At 39.2% G+C, this 16421-nt stretch overlaps 1 protein-coding gene across 6 annotated transcripts in view; it reads right to left on the bottom strand.

Annotated features, from left to right (window-relative positions):
• The window catches only part of sema5ba (sema domain, seven thrombospondin repeats (type 1 and type 1-like), transmembrane domain (TM) and short cytoplasmic domain, (semaphorin) 5Ba), an 83179-nt gene that overhangs the window by 48670 nt on the left and 18088 nt on the right, over positions 1 to 16421 (bottom strand). For all 6 annotated transcript variants that reach the window (XM_077579293.1, XM_077579294.1, XM_077579295.1 and 3 more), the window contains exon 2: positions 3687 to 3905. In XM_077579293.1, coding sequence (XP_077435419.1) covers positions 3687 to 3867 — 181 coding nt within the window. In that variant the 5' untranslated portion in view covers positions 3868 to 3905. The remainder of the gene's footprint in view (positions 1 to 3686; positions 3906 to 16421) is intronic.

The raw sequence follows: 16421 nt of genomic DNA, 5'->3' as shown, positions 1-16421 counted from the left end.
AGTTGTGATCTTGAAAAGAGATCTTCCGGAGAAACATTGGCTGGACCATTTAGAAACATTTTCTAGGCGGCGCTCTAGCAACTGTCATTGAAATTTCAAGGATGAGAACCCTACAACCCGATATCCATTTTTCCTGGCAATATTTCACCCAAAACATCTCAAATAGCTGGTAGCAAAGTCATGCTGATGGAGATTTCTAGGCGGCACAAGGGTTAGCATTTTGTCAAAGCTAGAACTCTATATATTTTCTCTATAAGGATTAAGGACAATATTGAATGCAACACACTTTGGTTATCTCGTAGCAAATCATCATTGTAATATTGTTACAAGTTTCTCGGCGGCACTCTAGCAATCGCAATTATCAAGTGATCATCAAACTTTTAAGGCATAGGGGCACAGTTGCTTTAAATTTATGCTTGATCCGAGACACGTAAGATTGGTGGCGGTAATGTCATGTCACCATGGTTCTAGGCGGCACTCTACTGGCATTTTCAAACAAAATCTTTGTATAGTGTATAGCAACAACCCTACATATTCTTCATGGAAAATATTGGTACCAAGAAGCCAAGGTTGTGTTGGCACATAGTTCTAGGCAGCACTCTATGAATTGACGTTTTTAAATAATCATCAAACTTATAGTGTTCTGTGTTAGAACCAAAACAGAGTTTCTTTAGAATTACGATTGATCCATGACACTTGAGATAGCTGTCTGGCAAGGTCCATCGTGGTTCTAGGCGGAGCTCTACTAATTGACATTTTTTAACAATCTTTCTTTTTTTTACAGATAGTATTCGTTCCAAGGCACTCGGGGCACCTGGTGGCAAAGTTGTGTTGGCACATCGCTCTAGGCGGCGCTCTACAAAATAAGTGATCGCCAAACTTTTAAGGATGCAAGTCAAGTCGCTCTATAGCGATAACTATCCAAACAATTTGTCTTTTCCCTCACATGCCTCACGTTTAGCCTTAGCATGCTAATGCAGAGCGTCGCAATGAAATCCAGGATTTATGAGATTGATTTCCTCTCAGACTTGCTGGCTTTAAAGACTCTGGGATTGTTCAAAGCAGTCAAGAAAAAAAAAAAAAAAAAAAAGAGCTCCTCCGTGGCGCCTTCTCGTCGGAAATGAAAAACACGGCATTGAAACATGAACGGGATGAAAAGTTGACTTTGATTGAAGGGCAGCATTAGCTATGTTAGCGTCGATAGCTGTTGATGAGGGAGTTATTAAGAGGTATCAACAAGTCGATCTTTCAAATCCAGCCTCGAGCAGTCTTCTCTACCCTCACCTTTCCAACTTACAAACCGACAGTCCCGTTGCGGCCTTTCCAGCTGGATGATTGATGGGCCACAAATGCTTGGGCGGCAGCTCCGATTAGGGCCGCCGCGGTAATCAAGAATGAAGACGGAAGAATGCCGCGTCGCGCTTTGTTGTCCTCCCTACGCTTTTATTACTCGAGTTCACAAGGTGATGCAAAGCGTTGTTGTATTCTCGGCGCGGAGACGAGACGGTGCAGAGTGCAAATTAGATTAATAAGGAGTCGAGCGGCAGGCGGGAATATGCGCAAATGGAAACAGAAAGGCAAAATAAATATCTTGGTTTGTTTCTGCTCAATTCTCTCGGGAGTTTGCCGTGATTTGGGGGGGGAAAACAGAGCATGACGACGTGCGCAGTTATTCACCGGATTACTTTGCCGCTCGTCTTCTCCAAAGGTGGCATTAAAGCGAGCTCTACCTTCTCCCTTTCAATCCCGAGAGGTATATCCGCTTTATCTTTACGGATATTGTTGCATGCGGTGGGAAAAAGAAAAGGTGTGAAGATTATCTACTCACTAAGAAACTCGCTGGCTACAAAAGCAGTGCCATGAGAGTCACAAAAATAAACTAGCAAATCATTTGGAAAGTAAATTTGCTCGAGCGCTGCCTAGAAACACGACCAAAAGACAAAGTCCGCTACCCCATCTCAAGGAGGCTGCATCAACGGAAAATTGTGAAATAATTTTTTTCAGACATTCAAGGCTCATGTTCTTCGTCAAAGCCGGAAATATATTCTATCCAAGACACTCGGGATAGATGTGTCAAAGGACATGTTTCTAGGCAGCACTCCAATTAAATTATTCAGTTGAAATTTTAAATCTAAAAGAGGGATGTCCTTTCGCAAAGATATTGATTCTTTAATGACAATATCCAACAATATCTATCAAAAGACATTGTTCCAGGTGGCGCTCTAACCAATTGGAATTTTCGGCCATCAAACTTTCAAGGTTAAGTGTTCTTTGGCAGACCAAGAACCCCGGTGCTTTGTAATTACATTCAACCCATGACCTGAAGGATAGCTGTGTCAAGGTGACGGGTTTCTAGGTGTTGCTCGACTCATTGGATGTTTCGGGTTATGACAGCATATACAATCCAGCTCTTCCTCAGAGTTTTTTATTTCAATTTTTCCTGCTCACTTGCAGCTATTTTTGGTTTTGTTTCTTTGGCAGACACGAGACAAACAACACAAGCCCCAAAACAAACATAACAATTTGTGTTTGCTCACATACTGTTGGCCTCATCTCACTGCTGCTGTGGTTCTAGGCGCACTCGAATAATGCCGAATAGAGAACCGACACAAAATAATCCATTGAACAGGCCAACTACTAACCTTGTGCTTCTCCTGTAAACACAACCATTCATTCTCTTCCTCTAAACCGCATAGATAATACATGCTAGCTGTGTTAGCTTAACATAAGTGTGCAATTGTATTTCTTGCATTTTATAGTCCCAAGTGGATTTTTTTGGCAAGCAAAGAGCAGCTTGACAGAAACTACTCTTATCCAACAACAAACACTGGAGACAGCTAGCCGCCAGCTAGCTTATCATTTTGAACGCTGCTAGCTAGCTAGGTGAAATTCGTGAATGTACACACAAACAACAATAATAATACCAGATTGAACAGAAACAATGACATGTTTGTAAGGCATCTATGCTAATATGCTAGCAATGCTAACTTCCATAGGATACCATTTGGACTTCTGACCTTCAAACTTTCAAGGATGAGTGCTCTATAGCAAAGTAATTAGCAAGTACCTTATTCATTTTCTATCAACAATACTCAATCCAAGACATTTGGGATAGCTGGAGGCTAACGTCAGAACAGGATTCTAGGCGGCGCACAAGTGAAATGAAAAGTTTCGAGCATTTGTTCGAACATGCTGATCACAAAGAAGAACATGTTAATTCTATAATTACTGTGGATTCAAGACACTTGGTACAGTTGATGGCAAAGGACATGCTTCTAGGCGGCGCTCTACTGGTAGGATTTTTCAGATGATCTTCACATTTCTTCAGAACTTCCAAGTGAATGCAAAAATCCTATTTTGTATTGGCAAATCTTGAATCAGGCGCTTGGTATAGTTAGTGGCAAACATCCAGTTCTAGGCGGCGCTCAATCAACTGGAATTCAAGCGCGATTTTCTTCAAACGCGATTTTCTTCAAACGCGATTTTCTTCAAACGCGATTTTCTTCAAACGCGATTTTCTTCAAACTTTCCAAAATTGGTGTATTTTGTCAAATAAAAACCTCTTGCTGAATAGTGAAATTCATTTCAGGACCATTGGGAAAACTAGTGGCAGATGTCAGAGTGATACATGTTTCTAGGCGCTAACATGCTAAAACCGCTAATGGCAGCAAAAACGGGCGCCTCACCTTGTGTGGACACTTTGGGATGTTCTTTCTTGGAGCACTCAGGCTGAGTGAGGGGCTGGAAAAGCGACATCGTCGGGAACGCCGATGAAGCGTTGGCATTAGCTACCAGTGCCGTTGACGTCTTAGGCAGGATGAGGAGGAGGAGCCTCAGCAGGAGGAGGCCGGCCATGGACGTTGTCATGGTGACGACCGCTCCTTTAACCGCCAAGTGGGAGGCAGCTGCACAAAAAAGACGTTTACGAAACTTAAAAATAATAATTATTAACATGAATTTTTGACTGCCGTGGACACAAGTCAACAGGAGTCCAACTGTTAACTGATGAATAGCTTCTGTCTTGTCACTGCCTTGCCTGGCATGTTTCTGTTCCCGTTTCTCCAATTTAAAAAAAAGAAGACGTTTTTTGGTGAAACCAAGCCGTGTTCTACTGCTAGAACGGAAAGAGGTAGGAACGAACATTTTGTTTTCTGGTTAAAGTAGAGCGTCTACTCTTTCTTTCGGTAGGTTTGGTGCCTATTACTGTGACAGAACACAATAATCAAAATGACAAAATGACAGACGTGTTGAGGACAGTAGCGATGTTATCGAGCTGAAAAAAGCGAAAACACAAAGAAAACCAAGGATGCTGCACAAAAAAAAAGGGGAAAAAATACCAGCAAAGCTTTTTTTTTTGTTTTATGTTGATCATTATCAAATAAGTGCCATTCAACTCTCAGGAGGTTAATTTGACAAATCGCTAAGACAAGAAAGTGATGGCAAACACGTGAGGTTTCTTCAGCAAAACATTTCAACCACTTTGAGTTGAGCAACCACTGCTCCCCGTAGAGTTTTTCACACTAATGCCTCCATCAATAAAAAATTATTAGCACGGTCGAGCCGCAAATGGAGCAACTAAAAAAAAAAAAGAAGAAAAAAGCTTTGTTTAAAAATCAATAGAAACTTCTCATTGCTGCTGCTGCTGCTGCTCCAGAAAAACTTCAAGTACAGTGCACATGTCGAGGAGCTATTCAGGGAACAGTCATCAAATGTTACCGTCATGCTATGCCCACACACACAACAATAAAAAAGAAAATGGTTCACTATTTAGTGTCACACATTTAACTTGTGTACGCGCTTCACATTTGGTAGCAATTGGACAAAACATGGAGGAACATGTTGTGTTTGAAGCACCCCCTGGGAATGGCTGACTTTTCATGAAATGGCCGCTTCAAACCAGAATGGCAGACTTGCTGTGAATTTTCATGCATGGCTTCTTGAGACTTTTTTTTTTTAGGCCTACTCATGTTAAACATGTTTACCCAATTTCAGGTTTCTAAGTGGAACTAGCTTCAGGGGCTGATTATTTTCTTCTTTCCAAATTGGACCCCTAAAAATTTCTCAAATTGAACTAAAATGGCCACTTCAAACCAAAATGAACAACTTCCTGTGTGTTTTTAGGCACAGCTTCTTGAGAATTTTTTGTGCGTCTACTCATGATAGTCATACCTACCAAATTTTATGTTGCTAAGTGAATATGGCTTTGGGGACTGAAGTTCCCAAAAATTATAAAGACCCATGGATATGTACCAAAGGACTCTAAAATGGCCACTTCAAACCAGAATGGCAAACTTCCTTTGAATTTTCAGACATGACTTCTTCAGACCTTTTTGTGCATCAACTGATGATAGACATTCCCACCAAATTTAAAGTTGCTAAGTAAAACTTATAAACCCATAGTAATGCTTCAATATGACCCTAAAATGGCCACTTCAAACCAGACTGGCCGATTTCCTGCGTCTTATCATGCAAGGCTTCTTGAGACTTTTTTTTATGATAAACATACACACCAAAGTTCATGTCGCTAAGTGAAAATGTCTTCAGGGGCTGAATTTTCCAAGCATTGGAAAAACGCTTGTAATGGCCAAAATGACACTTAAATGGCAGCTTCAAACCTGAATGGCAGACTTCCTGTGTCTTTCCATGCAAAGCTTCCTGAGACTTTTTGGTGGGTCTGCTCATAATAAACATACCCACCAAAGTTGATGTTGCTAAGTGAAACTGGATCCAGGGGCTGAATTTTCCAAGCATTGGAAAAACACTTGTAATGGCCAAAATGACACTTAAATGGCAGCTTCAAACCTGAATGGCAGACTTCCTGTGTCTTTCCATGCAAAGCTTCCTGAGACTTTTTGGTGGGTCTGCTCATAATAAACATACCCACCAAAGTTGATGTTGCTAAGTGAAACTGGATCCAGGGGCTGAATTTTCCAAGCATTGGAAAAACACTTGTAATGGCCAAAATGACACTTAAATGGCAGCTTCAAACCTGAATGGCAGACTTCCTGTGTCTTTCCATGCAAAGCTTCCTGACACTTTTTGGTGGGTCTGCTCATAATAAACATACCCACCAAAGTTGATGTTGCTAAGTGAAACTGGATCCAGGGGCTGAATTTTCCAAGCATTGGAAAAACACTTGTAATGGCCAAAATGACACTTAAATGGCAGCTTCAAACCTGAATGGCAGACTTCCTGTGTCTTTCCATGCAAAGCTTCCTGAGACTTTTTGGTGGGTCTGCTCATAATAAACATACCCACCAAAGTTGATGTTGCTAAGTGAAACTGGCTCCAGGGGCTGAATTTTCAAAGAGTTGTAAGAACTCGTAAAATGTCTAAAATGACCCTCACTCCAAACTAGTGTTTTTTCATGCATGGCTTTTTGAGACTTGTTTATGGGTCTACTTATGATAAATTTGTCCTCCAACTTTCATGTTGCTAAATGAACTTGGCTTGGGGGCTGAATTGTCCAATCATGGTTTGAAATATTAACAGTTTTATGATTCCCACGCGCAATGATGAAAACACAATTAGCATTATCCATCTGTCTAGTTATACTACTTTCAAATTTTGTGAGCAATCTGACCCTAACAAAAAACACCTGGAAATATCTCATTGAAAATTGGCGAGGTCCGAAAGAACAACAAACACTCGAGCTAAAATGAGGTCTTGGCCGCTCGTTGCATTAAAGTTCTATTACATCGTCAAGGTAACGAGCTGATCTGTCGTCCTTTTTTTATTTTAAGAAAAATCCATCTAAGTCCAGATGGCAGCCTCTAAATCAGAAGAGCGCAGCCTCTCACAGTGGCTGCCAGCGCGTTACCATGGCAACGCGGTGGCGCGCGTCGCCATCCAGGTCGAGTGCATGCGAGCTGCTGCATGCTGCGACGGGCCTGATGATCTTCGGAAACTAATGTCATTAAATGCACATTTATTTCTTTTTGGGTGGAAACCCCAAAATATTCAACTTCTGGTTTAGTTTTTTTATATTTCAAATATATTCATTAATAAAAATGTTACAGTGCAGCAATACAGAAAATGTCAAAATACAAACTATATATATAATATTTTTGTATATAGACAGAAAATGTTTGCTTTTGTTGAGGGAAAAGACACAAAATATCAACAAAAAAAAGTTTAAATGAAAAAAGTTGTAATTTTAAAGGAAAATAAAATATTAAGTGATCAAAAGTTGTAAATTTGTGAGAAAATTTCACTATACAGAGAGAGAAATTTTGTAATTTTACAATAAAGTAGTTAGAGAGAAAAAGGTTTCTTTTGTCAATTTAAAAAAGTCATAGTTTTATGATAATGTAGTAACTGCATGACAAAATCATAATTTTAACAGAGAAAAAAGTCACAATTTAATTACAAAGTCCTATAATACAAGAAAATAGAAAAAGGGCATACAAATATTTACACCAAAAAGTCATATTTTTGTGATGTATTTGAAAGAAAATGCAACAGTTGATCACAAGAGTTAGTATTTTAGCCCAAAATGCCATAAACACACCAAATGATTTCAAAAAGGAGAAAAGCGAGACTTGTGATTTAAAATGATCACTGCCTCATACTCGTTATCACCGGCAAAAATGAATACATTTTCTTGGTTGCGGCTCAGAGTTCGAGGAAAGCGACTGCCTGACATTTGCGTTGATCTTTCATGCTCTCACATCAATGGCCAAGTCCCACGCCCCCGTAGTGCACCCCCATCGTGCCAATTAAAGGGCCGGCGCGCTTAGCGGGAACTCGAGTGACTAACAGAATCAAAGACTCAGGCTGAGGGTTATCATCAACCCTCTCCTGCAGCTTTTTAGAAAAGTCACAGTCAGTGGGTTATTTATTTATTTATTTAATTTATTTATTATTTTTCTATATGTATTACCCCCAAAACAGCGATTTATGCTAGCTAAAGTACAAAAAATTAGTATGCAGGTACATTGTCAAAAAAATGATATAATTGTCCACAAAATACAATCATTGATGTTGCATTTCTAACCCTAAATCAACACAGACTCCCACCCCAGCCCCCTTAAGAGACTCTCAATAGAATTAAGAATGTGGTCAGGGGTCATAATCGCCACCTCTCCTGCGTCATTTTGCGGCGGACACGAGAGCGGCCGTAAAATGTTAGGCAGCGTTAATTTTAACGGCCTCCGATTAAAAGCCAGCGCGGGTGTTTTTCTTTCTTGTAAAGTCACGGCCGGGGGAGCTTTACGGCCGCGCTCTTTGGCCCAAAAAGTTAAGCGGGAAAATGAGTGCCGTAAACCTGGGGAGATATCGTCACCGAATCAATGGGCTGGATTGATTGAGTCGTGGCTAACGGTCCGCGTTTATGGAGACGGAGGCCTCGCTACTTACTTACACTACAATCAAATGATGCCCCCGCCCCTCCCCCACCACCACAAAATCCCCCCAAAATTATAAGAATTTGCAGGAGAAAAATACTGAAAGTACTCTACAGTAAAAAACATAGTAATAACGTGTTTTTTTAAGTGCAAGGAATTAGATATTTCATGCATGAATTCAATGGACTGTCTGGTGCATATACCTTGGTCATTGGGGGGCAGTATAATATAGACTGTCACAACTAAGCTGCAATAATATTAATAAATTTTTCTCAGAGGATAAAGAATATATGCCTGTGAGTTTTGTTGTATGCTCTATTTATATATGTTGCTCCCATTTCTAATCATATATAGTAAACAAAGGCCACTAATTGCATCGTGTGTTAGCATTAAGCTAAGGGAACTTTCATAAGATAAAATGAATCCGGTTTGCTTAACTCTTTGACTGCCAAAAACGTTAAATAACGTTTAGTAAAATCCTATGGAGGAGTGCCAAAGACGTTAAAAGACGTTTTTTTTCCAAAACAGAGGTGAAACTAACCATTTTCTATAGTTGATTACTGAAAAACGGAATAAGGTAGAAACAAACTTTTTTTTTCTGATGAAAGATGAGAGTCCAATCTTTCATTTGGTAGTATGTGTGTTTCCATAGTCCAAACACATCATTTTCTGTGGACCTTGAAAGATCAGTCAAAAATGCTTAAATCGGCTGGCACCCACGGCATCCCTTTTCTGAAAACGTCTGGCAGTCAAAGAGTTAAATACATACTTCTAATTACCGCAATATAAAATAAGTTTTGCCAGCCAGTCTATGGCCTCTTGCATCGCGTGTTAGCATTAAGCTAAACTAAGCTTAATAATGTCAATTCATAGATGAGACCATTTGAACTCTGTTGCTGGCCAAAACAGCAGCCCCTTAACTGATGAATTCAAGTGTGTGTGTGTCTTGTATCTTGAAAGACTAAATCTAAAGGCCTCTCCTCTAAAAAAAACATGTCCAATTCATTATTATAGCGTCCCTTTTGTTTACATACGTTACATAACGTTATGTTATGTAGCATATGCTATCTACGGGGCATTTATAGAGGGAGCGGGTCTGGAACAAAACTGAAGAAAAGCAACTGGGAAGACGCCCGCCCCGTCTGCAGTTGAGTAAACGCATGTTGTGTTGATGAGGGTGCCCGCAGGTTTCAACGGAGCAGCGCAAACAGGAATGTTTGGCGCAATAGGCAACATATCTCATAACACACACACGTGCACAAACACACACACAAACTTGACCCCGTTGTTTATAAAAAAGGACATTGCGTCTTAATGCCGTGTTCTGGCTCTGTAAGCTTGACCTGATTGAGGTCAGCATCGTGTGTGTGCTTGTTTTGTGTGTGTGTTGACTAGCACGGCGGATTCCTGGCATGCTCCACGTCGGGGGGGGGGCCACGAAGGAGTCGTAGCTATCTGCCGTTATCGGCCGCTATCAGCCGCTATCGCAGCAGACGTCGTCGCTCCCCCGCCGGGGCGTGTTGACGCCACGCGCCCTTCAGACGTGCCGACTCCATCAGCGGGTCACAAACGTGTGTGGTTGTTGGCGCAGATTCAACATTCAGGCGAGTTTAATTTAAGCGCTAATCTCTAATCTCAATACAATATTTCATTGATTATTTAGTCGCAAAAAAGTTGAAGAAGATGATATCGCATGACCAACTCCACATCAAGTATCCCAGAACTTAAGTGTGACAGGTGTATTTGACAAACGATCGTTAAAAAAAGAATAGCCGTTAAATTATGTAAATACGGGGACGAACCTGATTGGATTCCATCAGCATGTTTACGAGTGGGCCGGAAGCGTGCGCCGGTGAGAGCGCTTTTATTCATGAGCCTCGCCCGACAAGGGCGCATTATACGTTTTCTATTAGGCCGCAAAGTGGTTGGCATGCAGATCACTGCTGAAGGATGAGTGCGACGTTTTATTTTATGGGGCAGCCTTACAAGACAGCCGGCAAATTGACTTGACTCAGATAAAACACGACGGCGGGAAAGCTTAGCGCGGCAAAAAAACAGCAACAACAAAAACTCCCAAAAACAACACAGAGGCGGTCGATTAAGATCACCGCGCAAGAACTCTGCATAGTTGAGCCTGCCGTTTATTGATTAGCACCGATAAACCGCATTTTGGCATGGAAATTGTATATTTAGATTCGAGTCCACATGTTTACATATTGTTTCATGAAAGATGAAAAGTTGCAGTGATAAAGCCACAGATTGGTTTGCATTTATTGTTGTACTCTGATTAATGCAATTCTCACTTGTGTTTATGCAACTCTTGTTTGGTTGAATTTTGGGAATTTGTCAGCGTGAAAAACTCTAATGGATTTAGATAAACACATTCCATAGTCATTTTGTCTTTATTTTAATGTATAAGCATAACTCACGAGACAAAAACATTAATGTACAATAAATCTGTTTTGTTTTGTTTTTTATAATAGATTAATTTATTGGTTGTTCGTTACAGATGGGAAGAGGAAAAATAATCACATTTTAAATCGCAATAAGAATATTAGGGGTGGGGCATTATTTAAAAAAAATGTTTAATCGTTCAGCTCTAGAAAAATGGTTAATTTCATGACAAAATTGGATATTTGTACATGGAAATGCAAAAGTTGAATATAGTGCAATATTTGATCACAAAAATGCAATAATTGATCACAAAAAGTTTCATGTATGCACAATAAAAACACTATACTTCAACCCTAAAAATGACTATATTACATCTTGGACACTAACCCCTCCTTAAGCAATTAGAAAAAGATAACAAAAGGCGACCAATGCAATTAAGCCTGCTGGCATTTGCTGGCTAACGCGAACGACGTGTCGCCGGCGACCGCTCGGGACGCGGACGGCATGTCGGGTTGGCGACATGCCATCGATCTCGCCTTGCGCACAAACAGCTGATTAGGGAACGGGGGGGGGGGGGGGTTAGTAGTTTGGCAATGGGGAGGAGGTGAACAGGACCAGGAAAAGGAAGCACAAATCCATCTTATTGGATTTTAGCGGCAGGCATTCATCATTCGACTGCTGCCACGGGATTGGCTGCACAGCTTTAATAAATGCTTGTTGGACAACTACACACGCGTACACACACAGGCAAAGACAGCCTTTGTGCTAACACCAGTGAGTCACTTTAGCAGACGGATTCATTTTGTTGTGCTGGTGTAAAATCAGAGCGGGCCAAACGTTCGCACAGACGTCTGTCACTCCTCGCCTCACAAACCAACTTCTACTAACTGGATTGGAACTAGTACTAGTAACGGTTGTGGCTCCCACAAATGAAGTTCTCACACAGTTTACGATACAATACTGAGTCCAGTCCAGACTAGCTCAGTATTTTATTACAAAGTGTAGTCCACATCTACAGACCATACAGTCTTCCTGTTTGGACTGACATACCTGGCAACTGGACTGTCTGACGGGCAGAACGCGTCTATAAAACCACAAAACTGGATGAGGACTACATAAGAGTCAACTATCAACTGGACTAACCGACCTGCAGTCCACATCTACAGTATCTCTGAACTGGCCCAGAATGAATAAAGTCCACACAGTCCTCCTTTGAACAGAACTTCATCAACTGAATCTTAATATTGGACCAGAACTAGAGTCCACATATTAATCCAACCAGACTTACTTACCAAGTCCACAACTAGTCCAAAACGGACCAATCTGTGGTCCATACTAGTCTATCCAAGGTGGTGTACCTTAGTCGTTCTCAAACATTTCACACCTAAAAACACCTTTTAAAAAATACACATTAAATTCTGTAGAGTAAATTTTACTCTATTTAGAGTGGGACCAAATAGACTCAGTTTTAGGGTAATATTTACACTTGGAAGAGAGTAAAACAAAGAACTGGGGGGGGTTAAAAGTCACTCAAGGGTTGAGGAATGAAATCTCAACCTTCATCTTGGGAGACTGCCACACTAGCAGTTGAGCTATGCCCCTCCTACTGTTTGCTTATATTCAAAAGGAGATAAAAAACAATGATCAAAAACAGATCGGAGTTATGAAGAGTCCATCTGACACGAGCGATATACTAACACAAAGTAGGAGCTGCGTAGCTCAGGAAGTAGATCTCCCAATTTAATAATTTTTTTCCAATTCTATATTTTACTTTCTTCCAAGTGTAAACATTACCCTAAAACTGAGTCTATTTAATCCCACTCCAAATATGGTCAAATTGAATTTACTGTGTACTTTGTTCTCAACAGATTCCACGTTTGATACTTGCTGAAATGCTATGCAAAGATGAAGAACTACATAGCACTGAAATATGAAGCATCAAACTGTTTTTAACTGACAGTTTTAAAGCATCTGTACTGAAAACTGAAGAAGCTAGTGCGGTAGCAGGTTTTGTGTTTACATCTACAACTGAAGCACTAAACACACAAGTGAAGCAGCAAAAGTTCAACTTGGATTAGCTTTTGTCACGCATGTTTCCACCATGTTTGATGAGTAAATACGCACAAAGCAGCCCTAACTTGGCCCATTTTTACCACTACAAGTGTGCAGTTAGCTAGTTAGCTAGCTAGCCTAGCCTTCTTCCCATCCGCTGGCCAAGAGGAGCTCTGTAAGCCTGTTAGCTTGCGAGCTAGCTGGTAATTAGCCCCGGTATGATATAATCCAGCCACTGGAAGCTTTCAGTGGATATATTTTGTGTCTTAAACATGTAGGGATTAAAAAAAGATGCACGCCAAAGTAGCTAGTCCAGGTGTAACCTAGCATCAAATGACAAAATGCAGTCGATGTAATAAAATGTTTGTTCTATTTGATAAACTCCTCATGAGGAGAACACGGTGTCCCCAAACAAAAGGAAGACTGTGAAGCTTGACGCCGCTAATCTGCTATCATAATGATTATCATTACGATTCATATGTAATTAAATCCAGTGTGATGTCACTGAATAAAAACCCAAACGGCTCTGAGCCATGTTTAATTGCTTCGCGGTCTCGCAACACAAACACCGGTTACCCGTCACGCCGGTGACTTTACCCGCTGAAAACAACAACAAAAACAAGACAAAAATGACAAGTGTCATAACAATCTGGTCTTCGTGGTAAATGCCATCAAGCACCGGCAGGAAATGGAAGATTCCTCCCAAGATCTCATTAGCAGTCGCACAATGCGGCAGAGAAGAAATAAGATTGAAAGTTGGAAAAAACCTCCACCCTAAAAGCTCCCTTTGATTAATACTGCATAGAAATGCCATTGGAGAAAATAAAGGAGGTCATTCCGGAGCGGGACAGTAATCCGGTTGGCTGCTGAATGCTAATGCCGACATGAGGCGTCAATCGGAGAAGAATTTCAACAGCTTCCTTTGAGCTAAATCATCTTTTTGGATTAAGAAGACATGAACTGGACAACTAAACTTAACTTTATTTATAATAGCACTTTGGAAACGATCCAGCTGGAGATGTTTAAAGGAGGACTGGCTGACTCCAAATTAAATGCATGACAGTTGTGTAGTTATGTAATAAAGGCATGGATTCCAGGTTCTATGTAATATTGTGCATGAAAGTGCTTCACTTTTGCCAGATGGATTTGACTACTGCACATATTTGCCGATTCAATTAAAAATCTGTCAAAGTCAACAAGGTAGGCGCAAACACTGCCACTTCAGTTTTCTTTCCTTTAGGATTTAAAAACTGCCAAGGTCATCCTTTTTTTTTTTATGTCTTCGAGACATAATAAAAGCAGTTTTGCCGAAAAACCACCTTTCTTCCTTAAAGGCTCATAAATTCCACTGTCATCAGCAAAACAGTGAAAAGAGATACAACCTACAGGCAGCAAAAATAAGAAGAGCAGCGGCCCCAAATTTGAACTCTGTGGAACTCCATAAGGCAGTGGAGCTCACACACATACTGTAGTTCTGTCTGTTATTTGTGTAATAATTTTTTAATATTTGTGTTTATTATTTGTACAATATTTGAGGATTTTTTATATACTATATTTTTAAAGTGGGTATTTTGTATTAGTTTTAAAATGTTTTAATGTTTTTGTTCAATCATGTTGTATGCATTTTGTATTTTTTTCAATATTTTCTCTTTTTAAATTTAGTTTATACAACTGTCATTTTTGCTGTAATTGTTAAAATATTTTTTATGTATTTTTGCAAATTATTGTTTAATATTTTGAAATATTTTTATTGGGTATTTGTGTGTTTAATTTGTGTCCAATATTTGCATATGTTTATAATATTTGAGTATCTTCATAAAAATAATTTGTGGTTGAAATTTTTAATATTTATTTGATACCAAATATTATTTCTTGACCTTGTGTCATAACAATGTCTTTTTAATCAAACATAATTGTCCAAAATGTTTGTGTACTTTTGTTTCTGTGATGCTACATTTTACAGTGTTACCAATCTCTTTTTTTTTTTTGTCTAAGAACTGTGCATTTTTGTGTAAAATGCTGTCATTTAAACATTAAAAGAAAGAGACATAACACTATGTTAACAATCCAGCACTTATTTGTTTATGCTAATGTTAGCGCTATTGTCCGAAGATGATATCATTTTCTGTGATGAACTCTTCGAAATTATTGTTAAATTGCATCTCGAATCCATCGAGACGGCCTCTACGTGATTGTCCTTCAGCCATCAAATCGCCTTTGATTTTTTTTTTTCTTTTTTGGTGTCTGGCAAACATCTTTGTAATGAAAATGGATATTGCAGCGGACCCGAAGAGGAGGCGGAGGTCCAAATCAAACCTTTTGTTCCCCTGGAATGAAAAAAAAAAGAAAAGAAAAATGGGGAAGAGGCTTGAAAGGGAACTGATTGATTATGTGCGAAGGAGAAGAACAAAAACACACAGGGGGGAAAAAGCGACGGTGTCCTTTTCTTTCACGCGAGTCCTTGTTTCTTCTTTTGATGCGACCGCTGATTTATTTTGACAGATGCCTCATTGACTTCCTACGTAGGAACGCCTCTGACGGCGTCGAGGGGGAAATCAAAAAAGGGGAAAAGAAGGACAATTAAAACAGCCGTCATGTGACCGTCACAGCAACAATAAAACAACTCTAAAATAACTCTTATTGTCAGGTTGGATGGCTTTTGATCAAACTAACCAAATCCACTCTCTATGCATTTCATCTTGCTCATTTATGTGTGTCTCAGTTATAGTTTACCGTTTTTATTATTTTTCAAATAAAAAAAGTATTTAAAAAATATATATATATATATTTTTTTTTTTAAAAGCTTGCCCTGACCAACCGGCAATACAGATTCCAAATTTGGAGGAATAAAATTCCGATGGACATTTATATAAAAAATACATATAACAATAAAATTACTTATTTTTGGGTCCCTTAAATCTTATTATGAAGATATTAATTACATTTGACTGTTTTACAAAACTTTGTCATTTAATATTTGTTTAGCTTTACAGCAAAGCAAAAAATCAGCAAAAGTCTGACAATTTTTTTCCGATTTTTTGGGGTTGGAGTGTTGAATGTCATATTTGTAATGAGTGAAAGTGTAATACAAAAAATTAAAAAAATGACTTTTTAAAATAAAAAATATCTATTTAGTATTTCTGCACTTATTCTAATTTCTTTCTAATATTGAAGGTTTTTCCTCTAAAATCGGTGTGCTGTTTTCCTAATATTAAAGTATATTTTTTCCAATATTAATATATTTGAGTAGTTTTATTTAATATTATTCTCATTTTCCACCATTTTTATTGATATATCAATATTTTTTCCAAAGAAAAAAAAATAAATTTCAGTTCATCTATGTTCATTAAAAATGTCTATTGAAAATAATCACAGCGTATAAAACATAAGACATCGAAGTAACTCACAAAAATTCAGTTCAGCGAGTAAAAGCCATGACACATCCGGTATTTTCTAGCATGTCAGCACCCTTCAAAATGTACCCAGCTTAAACTTGGACGCAAAAGTCCTTCATCTTAAATTACCCTGCTTGTGACCATTTGGTCTGGCTTTATAAATAGAAATCAGGCGCTAACTGCTAACCGCTAATCCACGCTGAATAATAATTAAGCGACCACTCACCGGCGACAA

This window comes from Vanacampus margaritifer, chromosome 11 (assembly GCF_051991255.1).
Source record: "Vanacampus margaritifer isolate UIUO_Vmar chromosome 11, RoL_Vmar_1.0, whole genome shotgun sequence".
In the NCBI taxonomy this organism is placed as follows: domain Eukaryota; kingdom Metazoa; phylum Chordata; class Actinopteri; order Syngnathiformes; family Syngnathidae; genus Vanacampus; species Vanacampus margaritifer.
This window is presented reverse-complemented; position numbering and strand designations above follow the sequence as displayed.